The 15,014-nt window shown below is 42.1% G+C and overlaps 2 protein-coding genes and 1 long non-coding RNA gene across 4 annotated transcripts; 2 read left to right on the top strand and 1 right to left on the bottom strand.

Annotated features, from left to right (window-relative positions):
- The first annotated feature begins 1,880 nt into the window (after positions 1-1,880).
- Positions 1,881-4,686, top strand: LOC108952844 (uncharacterized). Its single transcript, XR_010513735.1, has 4 exons — positions 1,881-2,229; positions 3,698-3,767; positions 3,857-4,319; positions 4,417-4,686. It is a non-coding gene; the product is annotated as an uncharacterized LOC108952844 (long non-coding RNA).
- Positions 4,687-4,824: 138 nt separating this feature from the next.
- Positions 4,825-9,298, bottom strand: LOC135674834 (probable anion transporter 3, chloroplastic). Of its 2 annotated transcripts, none has more exons than XM_065185048.1 (8): positions 8,745-9,298; positions 7,892-8,118; positions 7,343-7,706; positions 7,182-7,226; positions 6,969-7,115; positions 5,327-5,464; positions 5,198-5,231; positions 4,825-5,118 (listed from the first exon to the last, which is right to left on the bottom strand). In XM_065185048.1, exons 1-8 carry the CDS (start codon positions 9,276-9,278, stop codon positions 4,907-4,909), a joined length of 1,701 nt encoding a protein of 566 aa, XP_065041120.1. In that variant the 5' UTR covers positions 9,279-9,298; the 3' UTR covers positions 4,825-4,906. The 2 variants fall into 2 exon arrangements, with proteins under 2 accessions (XP_065041120.1, XP_065041121.1); XM_065185049.1 differs by having other exon boundaries at positions 7,892-8,131; positions 8,745-8,884.
- A 1,999-nt stretch (positions 9,299-11,297) lies between these two features.
- Positions 11,298-13,749, top strand: LOC103986115 (transcription factor DIVARICATA). Its single transcript, XM_009404009.3, has 3 exons — positions 11,298-11,495; positions 11,975-12,474; positions 13,043-13,749. The coding sequence occupies exons 1-3, from the start codon at positions 11,382-11,384 to the stop codon at positions 13,533-13,535; spliced, it is 1,107 nt and encodes a 368-aa protein (XP_009402284.2). The 5' UTR covers positions 11,298-11,381; the 3' UTR covers positions 13,536-13,749.
- Positions 13,750-15,014: the final 1,265 nt, after the last annotated feature.

The following is a 15,014-nucleotide window of genomic DNA, read 5'->3' as shown; positions in this document are numbered from 1 at the left end:
TTTACTGTTGCATTCTGATGTGTTCGCCTGTGGCTCCAGGAAGCATCCAAAGGGATCGCATTGATCCACACACACACACTCTCTCTCTCTCTCCATCCATCCGATCGTGTTAGCGAGCTTGGATCATGCGATCCTTTTGGATCCCTCCTTCAGCCATTTCATGGCATCATTCACTCATCGTCATCATCTACCGATCCCTCAGCTTCTTCTGTCTTCCATGATTCGCCAGGACGGTGCAAGGAACTCAAAATGAGTTAGCTTCTTCCCTCGCTCTCTGCCTTGGTATGCTTCCTGTAATTTGCTCATCGTTTGCTTTGGCTCATCTGCAGTCTCTTCTCCGAGCGTTCTTAGCATATATTACACGACTACGTATGCTTTAATGTACTGCTTGCATACTACCTATCTTTCTTCCTTTTTAATCTCAACAAGGATGCAAGCAAAGGTTCCAGGTTTCGGTGCTCATCTGCAGAAGAAGTCAAAATACAGGACAACCAAGTTGTACTGTGTGCGCTAGTAATCCTTCTCCCGTCATCCTCTGTGGTCATGAAACTTCATGACCACAAAATGCTATTTCAACATGCGGAAACCTGCTAATTAATCTCTTGGCCTTTGAAAGTGTAGGAGATCTGCTCCGGATCTTGTCAGCGTCCCATTTGCTGATTGGAATGAAGAAAGTCACATTTTGTTGCTGGAAACAAGGTACTGGTATTGTGTTGTTGTTCCACTGAACATACTCATCCCATACGAACGATACCATGTTTGCTGCTGCTTCTCATCCTAAGGCTACATCATGTCGAGATTCCCAAACTAAATACAGAGAGAAGCAGATTTAAGCTGTTCAACTCTAAGACCAAAACCACACAATGCATCTTTGTTCTGTTAGGTTGGATGAGAAAGAACATATGAATCCTTATTTTTCTTCTTGTTTTAGTTGCAGCCATAGTCTCATAAACCATTTGGACAGCATCTGCGTCGAGACCTAAAGTGACCAACCATCTAACTCAGAACAAAACAAATGGATCAGGATTCTCTGTGTTTGGTCCCTCCATTTCAGGTGGATACATGCATCCACTGTGCCAAAAAGCTGATGATGCAGGGCCCTGCCTCCATCAACCCGAGATGGGGATCTTCACCCATCACAACCAGTCGTAGCTCCATCCCTGTCCTACGACATTGATTCCGTGTTTCGAGTTTGTACTCCCAACAGGACACACAGTCTTCGCCTGCCATCGTCACCATCTAAGTCTCCATAAGTTCGCAATGCCTTGGGAAGTGCAAAAACACGGAATAGCTTCTTCTCACGGGTGAGGTAGGAGAAAAGGAACTCCCACCAACAAAAGCGACATGGATCCAACACCATCCATCCATTCTTGCTAGTTGTAAAGATGCCATCTACTTGCATCGAATTGACCCATAAATTCGATAGCGTTCTAAACTTTACCAGCTTATGAGCTTCTGTTTTCTTTTTCATCTTTTGTGCGTGTTTGTGTTCTTCAACCTATCGCTTTTATGCAATAAGAAGGGGCTATTATATATACATACATATATATATATATATATATATATATATATATATATATATATATATATATATATATATATATATATATACATACATACATATATATATATACATACATATATATATATATATATACATACATACATACATACATACATACATACATACATATATACATACATACATATATATATACATATATATATATATACATACATATATATATACATATATATATATATACATATATATATATACACACACAAAACTATTATATCTAACTGTGGCTAATATAATATATATATAATAAAGTATTATATATATGTCTCCACATCAAGTATACTTCCAATATGCGTCACCGGTACCCATGAGGTCACCAGCGTTGTGAGTGGATGTAAAGGGGGTCCCATATATATCCAATCACGATGCGGGTGGCCGTGCCGCTCCACTCATCTGTTTTCGTTTTGGATCGAGGCGTTCTGGCGCCAAATCTTAGCTTCCCTATTTATTAGCCCCCCTCCCCAAGAAATGCTCCTTCCCCAATTTCTTGTTCCTCCGGCGACCCTCCTCCATCTCCCCTCTCCGAGCCTCCGTCTCTCCCTCGCCCCCGCGAGTGGCGGCGAGCCATGGCCGAACACGGCTTCAAGATCGAGATCGCCTTCGTCGGGAGGTTAGCGACCATCGCCATTGCCGGCTGCTTCGCGGAGGTAACTGTCGATCACCCGCCTTACCTTTTGTTATTTGCGTTTGCTTCTTGCCTTTAGTCCTCTAGTTCTACCGATCGATCATTTGATGCGATGCGATGCGATCTCCGGATTCTTTCCTTATTTAAAGAAACCATAATTTAGAGATACGAGGGTTTCTTGGGTTTCATCCCTTCTCGTCACTTGTTCCACCGCTTACTAATATCTTTCTTTGATCGGATAATGCTTGAAGTCCTTTTGTGCTCTCCCGATCAAATCGATAGATACCATCTTCAGGATTCAATCCTTCTTGAAAGAAGTAATAGTTTCGGGAGTTTCTTGGTTGCCAATATTGGGATACGAGAGTTTCTTGTTCTTTCTTCATGGTTACCTATTCCATTGCTTACTAATGTTGTTATTTGCCTCCGATCGATGCGATCTTCAAAATCGTTTCCTTCTTGAGTGTAATAATTTTGAGATATGAGGTTTTCTTGTTTTCTTTTTCCCCCTTTTTTTTGTTTTTCGTGACTTCTTCTGTCGGTTCCCGATCTGGTTATTTGCTACTGTTTGATGCTTATAGTGATCTAGCTCTCCGAATGAAGCACGTAGATGTGATGTGTAAAACGGTTTCTTATTTCTTGAATGAAGTGATGATTTTCGAGGGCAAATGGTTCTCTTTCCCTTCTTCCATTACTTACTAATATTGCTATTTGTTTCTTCTGTTCGATGCTTGTATTCCGTTTGCTCTTCTCGTCAAATGGATGGATGCGATTAAGATTCTTTCCTTGTTGAAAGAAACAATAACATCGAGATCGGAGAATCTCTCTCTTCTTGCGCTACAGATCTTAGAATGATCTAAGATCTTCCAGGCTTGTTCTCCTAAATACGGCACGTATGGTTCTTAGGTCACTTACTGTGAGCTTATACAAGATTGAATGGCAGTTATGTAGACATGGTTACAGGACGCAACAACGTTTTCTGATAGTAATTTTTGGTCAACCAAAAGAAAGAAAGACAGAGGGAAACAAATTTCAACTCACAATGTACGGAAGCGGAAAAGCTTCTCAACCTAAGAAATTTATGAAGAACTAACTAAGAAATAACTTAAAATCAGGAGAATTGCTATGACAAAGTTATGTTTGTTAGAGCTAACCCTAGAAAATTTATGAAAGGATAATTTTGACAATCCAACAAAAATAATAAAACAGAAAAATAAATAAGGAGGAGCAAATCACTACTATAAAAGAGGGACTATTACAAATACCTTAAAAAGATGTTCCTAGGTCATAAAACATGAAACTACTAAACAAAAAAAACCTAAAACAAACAATTATGTTTTCTTGTGATGCATCTGATTTCAAAGCCCAGGCCCTTATTTATAGTTTAAACATGAAATATCAAACTTGATTTTTCTGACGTGGGACTATGTGAGACTTACCAAATCTAACAATGTTGTGTCTCTTCTTTTCCTTTGTGATTCATTTCATTGTAGCTTTGCATCGTTCCACCGGACACCAAGGCCTTCACCCACAGCCACCCCCAATTGTTGGGTAACTTTGGAGGTATGGATAGATAGGTATGACAGTTTAAAGATGTTGTATTATTTTATTCTGAGATCGTCCAAAGATATATATTTATCCCTTATTTTCAGGTTAAATCCTTGTATGTTGGTGAAATTTTCATGGGAGATGTTCCTTTGACCAAGAAAATTTTTTGCTGGGCTAAACAACTGGTTGGCTCTCCATGGATGTTTGAACTTGTGGGTTTGACTGATGCTGTGTAGATGGTGTCAGTAGATCGTATCGTTCCAGTTCACTTCTTGACCACTGGACATCCTAACTTGATCGTTATAATAAAATTAGTTGCCTTGGCAAGTAGTGTGTCAAATCCAATTGATCTTGTGATAAATATTGCTTATTGGACAATTGTTAGACAGGTTGTATTTAACAAATAGTGCTTAATATTTTAAATATTTGTTTCTCACTGAACCTTTGAAATTTTACAATCTAGGAGAGACTTGGGGCTTTCCTGAGTGAGTGGTCCAAGTTATTTTGCACGTAATGCTACAATAAATGAATTATGCCGAGTTGACTAGCTATGATCAAGTCAAACAGGTGAAAGTCTCATCATAATGGGTTGTTTAATGTCTTCAGAACCGTTCGATTATACATTCACTTTTGGAAATTCATGTTTTTACTCGTCTTTTATCAGGTTTGGTGCTGGGGGGCTTGTTCAGTTTGTATTGGCTCTCCTGTTGATGTGGTAAGCTCTCCTAACGAGTCAAATTTCATTCCCATTCCCACACAAGTTAGTTTCATTTATGGAAGGTTGTGACTGTGTCAAACAGTTGGTAACCAGTTTCTGTCGAAGAGGAATTTTTTTTGTATTGTGTCCCTTTTTCTCACTTGTGATTTCAAGAAATCTCTAGTGAAGTTTTGAATATACTTTCATGGATTCCTTTGTCAGCTGATAGACAAATTTTGACTATGTTAATGATGAAATTATCATCCTTGACTACTTTTGAATAGCACCCTTCTCAACATTCTTGTATCAAATAGTTTTTCATTGCGCATTGTAAATGGCGTTTGTCATTTGTTAGTTTTATCCATGTTAATAATATAAACAATTGATCTTTGTAGTAGCACTTTTTATCCAACTGACATAATTGTCTTATGCAGAGCCTGAAATTGAAATTGCTTAATCAAGAAGATTCTTCTTCATCAGCACCACCATCATCCATAATAATATGGATGCGCTCTCCAGTAGCAAAAAGATCCCAGAAAAGTGTACTAATGAAATATAGCAACGACGTCAGAATTAGAAAACCCTGGAAAGAACCCATTCTCTCAACAAAGAAGCCAGCTCCAACGGTTCCCATTATTGCCGCCAATGTTCCAGCAGTGTTCGACATTCCTGATACCGCCCGCCGCATTAACAAAGACCATCCATCACACTCAAAATCATATCATGAGAGAAGAAGAAATACACTTACCATGAAGTACACCGGCAAATCGTGGGGCGACCTCCTGAAATAATATTAAAAATAAAATTGCAGTTGTTAGGATTACTTCAAACGCATCATATGAAATTTCAGAAACAAACCAAATAGTCCATGACCAACCTGGAGGTTTACCAAAAAGCCCGCATGGCTAAAAGAACTCAACCCAACAGCTGCCGTAAGCCAAGACGAAGCTACAGAAGGACTTTTTGCTACATTCAGACCGAGAAGGGAAATACCAGGACCCAAAAAACCAATCGACTGCATATAGATATGATTTCAAGAGTTATATATCTCAGCATTTTAAATTGCTACAAGTGCCTAATAATACTCGAAAAAATTGATAATAGGGTATTTTTGTTCACAAAGCTCACATCTAAATATGACTCAAAAAAGTACTGTACATCAATGAAAGCTAAACAACCAAAAAGCTTGCACATGCAGAATTTCAATTTTTCATGCTGTTGTACAGAGTGGTGGCTTATTTAATTATTCTTAATTTATCTTTTATTATCCACTTTTCCATTCTTTATGGTCCAATCTGACCTAAGTTATTTCATGGAAATCCAACCCTGACCCTGAAATATGCTACATTCTAAATCAAACCTATATTTTCTTGGCTAAAGCAATATACAAGCAAGTGATATATGTGATGTCATATATGCTTGATAGATGTCATCCATCTCCCATATTTATAGTTCTATATGATTAATATATGTGATGTGTGCAAGTGATACCAGGAGCGCAGCCTAAGCATGATGGGCAACTCTATCGCTTAAATCTGGCCCAAGCATTTGCATGTAACGTTTGCACGGTATATTAGGTATCATGAATTGTTGAGGAACAACACACAAACAAATAAATAAATTAAAAAAAACCAAGTATACTGCTACTAGAACCAGCCAAGCGTAGTTAAGAGAGATAAGTTCATTCTTTTTTATATTCAACAAGATTCTTCAAGGAACCCAGTACCACAACATCAATTGGTTTTAGTTGCATCCATCAATATGCATTTCATCTTTAGACATTTGACACCTAACACCAATCCTAAAGTAGGCTTGAGGTTCACCTAAAAGATAATTCCGATGATAGGATACACAATATGAAAACACTAGCTATCGTGTTAAAAGACCATACCTCATTAGATTTGAAATTAAGTTAGCAATGACTTCAAAAGATACAGTACAAAAGAATAGGAAAAGATTTGCCATAGCCACCGAATGCAGAGAAAGGCCATACAGAAATGTACTTGGATATAATTAACTTCTTTAGAGAGCGAGCCTCGATCCATTAAAAGTGTTTCTTACAATACGAGTGACTAGGGTCTGAGTCATAGACAAAACTTCTTACATCGGTAAAGCTACTCATGCTGACCCTCCCAAGACCCTACGTTCCTTAATTTTCAGAATTGATGGAAACACAAAATCTCCAGTCATTCAAGCAAAAATGTACTCATCCAAAACTTAGAATACATCATGTACATTAGGAAGAATGACATGGCATTCTAACTAAAGTAATTTCAGAAGCAGTCATTTTTCATGAGTTCTCTTGCTATTAAAAATTTGGGTAGATCTGATGAAAAGTACCTGCCAAGACCCTACATTCCTTATTTTTCCGAGTTGATGGAAACACAAAATCTCCAGTCATTCAAGCAAAAATGTACTTATCCACAACTTAGAATACATCATGTACATTAGGAAGAATGACATGATTTTTCATTAGTTCTCTTGCTATTAAAAATTTGGGTAGATCTGACGAAAGGTACCTGCATGATTTTTCTGGTGAAGGTAACACTAAACCCATTTTGAATTAGCATGTCTGACCAAGCACCAGCAAAATACCCTAAAACAGCCATCATCACCCATGGAAGTGCGCTGAACCATGCAGCTTGCCGTAGATCAACACGATATACCTATTCCGAATTGGGTCATCAACCAAACACAGACAAGAAAAACAAAGTGGAGCTAAGAATACTTACTGTATTGAAGTATATTGGCATCCACGAAAGGATGACAAAGTAGCCCTGTAGCAACAATCACATATATTTCTCTGTTTAGACAAGGGAAGAGCACCCCATCAAGTAAAATCATCCTCAAAATAATGTCAACTAACAATATATGAGTGGCGTGTAAAACTTACCCAGCTGTGCATGGAATTTGCAAAAATCAAGGCCCATGTAGGCAACTTAGATAACAATTTCTTGAAAGGTGGAATCATTATCTTTTCAGGTTTCTTAATTTTGGATACTGGTTGTTTCTCTCTCTGTCCGATATAGTCTAGCTCAGACTTGGATATCTGGGGATGTCTCTCGGGCGTACTTGATGTTGCGGATGCCCATACCAGCACCCAAAGAAATCCAAATAGTCCAAATATTATAAAAGGTCCAAAAACACCAGTTCGTGACATAATGATAGGGGAAATCAACAATCCAGCTGCGCTGCCAAGTTGAAAACCAGCCATAGCAATGCCCACAGCCCTAGACCGCTCTGATCGAGGGAACCACCTAAAAGTTCAAAGCTCAGATTAAACAATATGGATATTCAAGCAGGACTTGCAGAATAAGAAGTCCAGCACAAACAATTTGGAAAACCAAGGAGGCAACTCACAGCGTAACACATCCAAACGAATGTAAATTTTTGGTCATGAAGATTATGACAGAGACACATTTTCAGACAAGAAGATAAGTACCTTGACACCATGTTGTTCATGCTTGGTAGCGCCACTCCTTCAGCGACACCCAGCAGAACTCTCATAGCAAGTAGAGTCCATAAAGAAGTCTCTGCAGCCCAAGGTGTGAGAAAAGTAGCCAATGACCATAAGGCCACACCCCATGCCATGACTAGCTTGCCACCATAATAATCCACTAAAGCTCCTCCAACGATAGGTGACATGAGGTATCCCCACAGGAAAGATGACTACATTGGGAAGCTGACACAGATTTAGAGGAAAAGATGACGACACTAAATAAACAATTAACCAGCAACCATAGTCTATTTACAGGGAAACCTTGAAATGTAACATCAAGTCCACAAGTTTTATAGGTTTAGGAGAAAAACTAAAGTAAAAAATGAAGGAAGAAAACGGTGGTAGGTTTCAATCTTCGACAAATTAAAGTTGGCTTAATTAAATACCAAGAATTTAAGGTGCAAAAGTTCCAGATTACATAATCACAAGAACATCGGTTCATCATTATAAATAGTCATTAATACATTACAGGCTGCAAGATTTTCCTAACTCGCGATTCTTTCTCACAGGCACAAATTCACGGACTAAAGTATAGCAAAAGCGCAAGAAAAAGGCCAAATGCTCGTTGTCTCATGAAACGTTTCACTTGAAAGGCCAAGAAAGCTAACTAACAAGAACATGCGCATCGACAGGGTTTCTGCGTAACACATAAGTTTCCCAAAGAATCGCACATGTCAAGCGAGTAAATATCTGTAGGCGCTATAGGTCACGTCATGTTGACATCCCCGACTGGTGTAGAGGATCTTGAATACCAAACCCTAGTTCGACTTTGCAAGACAAGATGGGATGCAAGTACCTGAACGATGCCGGAGAAGGACTGGGTCCAGCCGTGGGCTCTGGAGAGCGGGACGATGGCCACGGACATGACCACGCGATCGGCATTGCAGAGGGCCAAGGCCAAGCCCAGCATGGCGACCACCTTAACCCTCTCGGAGGTGAGGAATTCCAAGAAGCTGGCGTTCCGCGGCCCGCTCTCTTCCGAGAACTCGCCGGAGGCGCCGTTCTTGGTCGAAACCCTAGCGGGAGGAGCGGCGAGCCTGCGAACCGCAGGGGCAACTCGGCGAGGCGGGATCCCCCACGAGCGTCGAGATCGGAGGCCATCGGAGGATTGGGCGGAAGGAGACGGCAACCCGGGCGCGGCCCCTCTGCGGATGGTGCCGTCGCGAGCGGATGAGACGAAAGGAGGACACGACAAAAGTCGGCCGGTGGAGAGGCCAAGAATCATCGAAGCTATCATGGAGTGGAAGCGCACGATACCGAGTGGTAGAGGAACGGTGGACTGAGATAGGGGCGCGATATAAACTCCGTGACGGAGAGGAGACGCCGCCATCAAGATATTGACCAAACTGATTTTTGAAAGCGGTGACATCAATTAGTAGCACTATATATATATATATATATATATATATATATATATATATATATATATATATATATATATATATATATATATATATATATAAGCCGACTCTTGGGATGAGTCTGAATGGGGACAAAAAGAGTCAGGTGTGATGAGATTAGAACGGGTTGGGCCAAATCACATCACCACCGGACATGCCAAAGTTTGCGTGCAGGAGACGGGTTCAAAGTACAGGCGAACGAAGCCAAATCACCAGTGTACACTCGAAACAGAGAGACCATCCATCCAGGCACGCAAGCTGCTCGATGAATTGCGACAACATAGTTCGAGGATCTCAACAGACGGCCACGGTTGTTACAAGAGAAATCATCCTTCAACGTGCGGTAGGCGTTTGGCTGAAGATGGCTTTCGTTGTGTCCGCTAACTCAGCCGTCGGCTTCCTCTGGATCGTTGTGCTCGTGACGAAACAGTACCGAATGGTTCATGATAGGAAAGGCCATTTGGTACGCACCAAAAGACAAACCACAGCTTGCGTCGGCCTCGTCTGCCTTCGAGAGTGGACAAGTGACGTGGGCTTGTTGCTGGCCCGACGACGGCCCCACACGCCACCACCTTTTCCTCCAGCCATCGAGTCCACGGGTCTTCTTCTTCTTCTTCTTTTAGGTGCAAGATTTAGGCACACACTGTCCGTATCCAACGATCAATCCAGATCATGCACATAGTTTAATGCTTTTACCTACCAAAGAACAATCTTTGCTTAGGAGGAGAAATAGCTTCGGAGTGAGGCAAGCTAGATGGGTGCATCGGTTGTGTCTCCTCGTTCACAATAAACCTCTTTAGAAAGCAATCTTCTGCTCCTGCTGTACACCGTTCATCTTGCGACACCATACTCGCTCCCATCTCGGTGGAGGAATGGGTACGATATTGCTCGACACACCGTGACCACCTCCGTCCCTCCCTCGGTAGAGACGACGGCCGTGACGTAGCAAAACAGGGCATGTCGTGTACTTTGGTCCTTTTGCAGGGACCAGACCTGCTCTGTTTCTGTACGTCTGCATCGCATTTCCTGCGTCTACCATCATACAACAGCTGTCGGAGCGGCAACGGATGCAGAGAACGGCAGCAAGGAACAGTGACCAACAAAATCATCATCGACGGGATAGGTAAAAGATGAGGATGGGTTTTTACCTTTTTATCATCGGATTTTGATTGGAGTGCTTGGATCTTTTATTGTTTCTGGATTCAAGTCGGAAACAGGGCTGGCTGTTGCCTGCATTCAAGTGTGTCGCGCAGAGCTTCACGTGAATTTGCAGCGTCAAGATTAAACTTTTTGTTCAAGTTACGAGCGCATTGAATTCCCAAGCCGCCGCCTCCTTCTTCTTCCTCTTCCTCCTCCTCCTCCTCACCCGAGTTGGGGAACCAATCACATGGCGACCGGGCTTCACATGACCGCTGTAGATAGGTGCACGAACTTCAAAGTTGGGCAGACCCAAAAATTTATGTTGGATGGCAAAAACACCACACATAATTTTTACGTAAAATTAGGATGGCCTGTGCATACATAGCCTTATATACTCTTCCGGAGGTCAAACTGCATGAGTTGACTATAATAGTCATATATTATTATAATCGTATGCAATGATCATTTTTATACTTTATAATGCTCTGAATCTTTCCTCATTGCAAGTAAAATACTGACATGACAGGTGTTGGACTTGATTTGATAATGTTGCTGGTGAGGCACTAATCTGGGATCAAAAGTGTTGGTGTGTATATAAATATCATGTTGACTCCATTAGTGATTAGATTCCCTTTTAAGAGTAATATTTTAGCATTCTTGACGAATTTGAGTTGTCTTTGGCAGAGGATTTATAGGTAGATGGATGGCAATAATACAGATTAAAATCGAATGATTGTTATTAATCAATCACAGATATCAAAAATATAATTTTGCTGCTCCGCCAAGACGCCAATTGCAGTCCACCTTTTTCCGCTTTTCCTAACTTGCTTTCAGATCTCCAAACAGTGGCACAAAGGAAGGGATTAAACTAGAGAAGGTGGAAGAAGGAACCAATGAGCATAAATACCCCTTCCTTGCCCACTCTTCCCCCTTCTACCCCCCACCGGACGCCTCCCTTCTTCCTCGATCCATCCAGAGGCCTCCGACAAGAGGCAAGGAGCAGAAAGGTCTCATCTTTGCCTCTGCATTTGCTGCTGCTTCCGCTTCTGCTTTGGGCTCCCGTGCCTTCCATGCTCGATTTCTGGTCGCGTTTGATTTCTAGTTCGGGATTTGACGGGTTTCTCCGCTGGACTACCTTGCGGCTTTTCTGGTTCTGTTCCTTTTTAAGTGTTTGTTTTCCCGTCCTCTCGCTCCGATTAATTACTTAATGGGCTTGTAGAAGATCTAGAGGTCGTTGGAGAGCTTTCCCTTCGCGATCGTTTTGGATTGATTTCAACGAGAAAGGCCGCGGATTTTGTTGAATTCTCTGCAAGTACTCTTGATTCGTTCGCGGTCTAATCTTTTTCCGCACTCGAGTCGTCGAGATCGCGATTTTATTCATCGTTACTTGAGTTCTGGGTTTCTTGGTGTTTGGTCCTCATTCCTCATGGGGGAATCTAGCATTCCTCTCCTTGGATTTGGCACCGGTTAATCTTTTCATCTGCAGGATCCAGCTCAAGTTCCAGCCTTGAGTTCAGAGGAAGAGGGGGAACGCCCGCGAGAGCTCCGGACGATGACAAGATCATCGATGGAAGTCCTTCCTCCGACGACGCCGTGCTACCCCGGCTCAAGTTTGTTCCTTGGCGAGAGGAGGAGTAGGGGCTGGAGCGGAACTGGCACTTGGACCCCCGAGGAGAACAAGCGGTTCGAGTATGCCTTGGCGAAGTTCGACACAGAGACCCCCGACCGGTGGGAAAGGGTGGCGGCGTCTCTCCCTGGCAAGACGCCGAGGGATGTGGAAAGCCATTACCGGGATTTGCTGAATGATGTGAAGCAGATAGAAGCCGGACGGATCCCATGTCCCGGCTACGACTCTTCTTTTTCGCTGGACTGGGAGAGCTTCGAAGTGCTAAAGCAATCATACTGCGTCGGTGGTAGGAGATCAGGAGCACGAGCATCGGACCAAGAGAGGAAGAAAGGAGTCCCCTGGACGGAAGAGGAGCACAAGTAAGTGTCACCTAATCTCTTCTTGTCATGAGAATTTGTCCTGCTTTGAATGTTAGATCGGACGTGCTTTGAGTTCCTACATGCTTGAACTGATACTGTAGCACAAGTGTCGCCTAATCTCTTCTTGTCACAAGAATTTGTCCTGCTTTGAACGTTAGATCAGATGTGCTTTGAGTTCCTACATGCTTGCTCGAATTAATACTGTAGCACAAGTAAGTGTCACCTAATCTCTTCTTGACACTAGAATTTGTCCTGCTTTGAATGTTAGATCAGATGTGCTATTGAGTTCCTACATGCTCGTTCGAATTAATACTTTAGCACAAGTAAGTGTCACCAAATCTCTTCTTGTGATAAGAACTTTTCCTGCTTTGAGTGTTAGATCAGAAGTGCTATTGAGTTCTTACATGCTCGAATTAATGTTCATGCGACCTGACCTCACAGTTTGACGCATAATTAGACAATCCTGCTAGGCCTAGAAAACTTGGGAGTGCTATTTGCAAGGGAACTTGATGTTGGGATTTTAGACGGTATCGGGTGACGATGGGAAGCTGTTGTGTTGTTTGTGCAGGCGATTTCTGCTCGGTCTTAGGAAGTATGGTAAAGGAGACTGGAGAAATATATCTCGAAATTTTGTGATCACTCGGACCCCGACTCAAGTGGCTAGCCATGCGCAAAAGTACTTCATCAGACTCAATTCAGGTGGCAAAGATAAGAGGAGGTCCAGCATACATGACATTACCACTGCCAATTTGCCGGATAACAGGCCTCCTTCACCGTCTCAGCCATCTTCTCTTACCTCTCAGCCATGCTCAGCTCCTGCACCGATATGGTCAAGCCCGTACTCATCGATCCACGATACAAATCCACCTGATGAAGCGACTGGTACTTTTAGTTCATCAGCGCAAGTGAGTCAAATTATGCAAGCACGATACGGAGTGGCTGCTTATGGGTTGAAGCTAGAAGCTCATGCACCTCAGAGTGGCACTCTTCGTGATCCATTGGTTAACGACCATAATTTGCTGTTTCGGATGCAATCAAGTCATCATCTTCCTCACGGATGAGATTCTATTAGTCAGTATTTGGATATTTATTGCAAAGAAGAACTGGAGGAGGTGAATGGGGGCTTGGTCGAGGATGGAAGATATGGTACTTTTTCTTCTACGATATCTAGTATGCCATTGTACACTATAAAAATAAAAATTTGTACTAGCAGCAATGCAGTAGCCTCGGTCTGTTGTTGATCATGATATGAAATTAAGGGTTCTTGTTCTGTTCTGCGCTTTGGTTTTACACGATCTACATGGCCCGAAGCACGTGTCAATGTCTTCTTTCTCCAGTGCTGCTCAAAAGAAATCGGACAACCCGAACCGCACAAAGGTCAATAAACAGGTCTGAATCGAAGTTCTGAAACACCACCTTACCATCTGGTTTATCAGCCGTCAGATGTTCTGTAGTGTCTCTACACTGAAGCTCTTGATAAGCTGTTCGTACGAAAACAATGGTTGTATCGGCCATGACTCTTTGGTCGTACTTGTTTCTCTCGTAGTTTGATGTTGCTTAGTCACTCGATCGAAGCAGACAATAGCTTGTTTGAGGGTTATCTGAACTTGTATAAGGTTTCAGACTGCTTTTGTTTGTTCAATTTGCCTACTGTTCACCTTATCGCCAGATTATTACTGTGTGCTGGCGCAAGAAGCGATGGTGCGATGTGCTTATGTACCTTTACATATTGTTCATCCAAATCCGGTGTTGAAGATTCAACTATATCTCTTAATATATATAGTGTGGCTGAGTCACACGGCTTTTTCTCGCACCGCGGTTGGTGTGTGATCTTACAAAATGATATGGATCTAGTAGTGATTTATCATGAAGTTGCAGAGAGTGCCATGTTGCCTGTTTGTCTCTCAGCTTGGCCACTTAACTAGGGTTGGGTTTGTCTCTCAGCTTGGCCACTTACTTAACTAGGGTTGGGGGGTGGGTGAGTCTGCATTCCACTTAGCTCGGCATCTCATGCTCCCATCATTCTCTTCTTTCTTGAGGTTCCGCCCTTGAGCTTTTACAAGGGATTCCAAGATATAGCCCCGTCGTGGATTCTTTGGTGGAACAGACCAATATGGCAATTGAATACTTGGGTGTTTCGGACACAGCCAAACTTGTCTCTCCATCAATCTTATTCCGATGTAATAGATGCGTGTAAATCTCGAGACAATTCTAGAGAGTCATCTGGTTTGCACGACTTACTGTTTCCAGCATGCACCGAAACATGTAGATCATAGATCCATCAAAACATGTCTGGATGCTTCAGGACTCTGTTAATCTCCAGATCCTGTTTGCACAATACTATTTGGACGACTATTCTAGCCTCGTCGAGAGTCATGGGTCAAATTCTGGATGCATTACTCGAAGAATCTGAACATTAGCATTCATCAGAGAATAGCGACAGGATAACGAGCACTCATGATTGTTCCGCACAAACCTTGTGTGAGAGATACCGAAGAAAGAAATGGGGATTGCTCATTGCCTTTTGTTCGAACATCGTT

Source organism: Musa acuminata, chromosome BXJ1-5, assembly GCF_036884655.1.
Source record: "Musa acuminata AAA Group cultivar baxijiao chromosome BXJ1-5, Cavendish_Baxijiao_AAA, whole genome shotgun sequence".
Lineage (NCBI taxonomy): Eukaryota > Viridiplantae > Streptophyta > Magnoliopsida > Zingiberales > Musaceae > Musa > Musa acuminata.
This window is presented reverse-complemented; position numbering and strand designations above follow the sequence as displayed.

Coding starts and splice junctions, on each gene's coding strand:
- LOC135674834 (XM_065185048.1), bottom strand. CDS start 9,278: ATGGCGGCGTCTCCTCTCCGTCACGGAGTTTATATCGCGCCCCTATCT. Junction 7,116..7,181: donor TGCCAATATACTTCAATACA/GTAAGTATTCTT, acceptor AATTCGGAATAG/GTATATCGTGTTGATCTACG. Junction 5,119..5,197: donor ATTTGCCGGTGTACTTCATG/GTAAGTGTATTT, acceptor GGGCGGTATCAG/GAATGTCGAACACTGCTGGA.
- LOC103986115 (XM_009404009.3), top strand. CDS start 11,382: ATGAGCATAAATACCCCTTCCTTGCCCACTCTTCCCCCTTCTACCCCC. Junction 11,496..11,974: donor AAGAGGCAAGGAGCAGAAAG/GTCTCATCTTTG, acceptor TTTCATCTGCAG/GATCCAGCTCAAGTTCCAGC. Junction 12,475..13,042: donor TGGACGGAAGAGGAGCACAA/GTAAGTGTCACC, acceptor TTGTTTGTGCAG/GCGATTTCTGCTCGGTCTTA.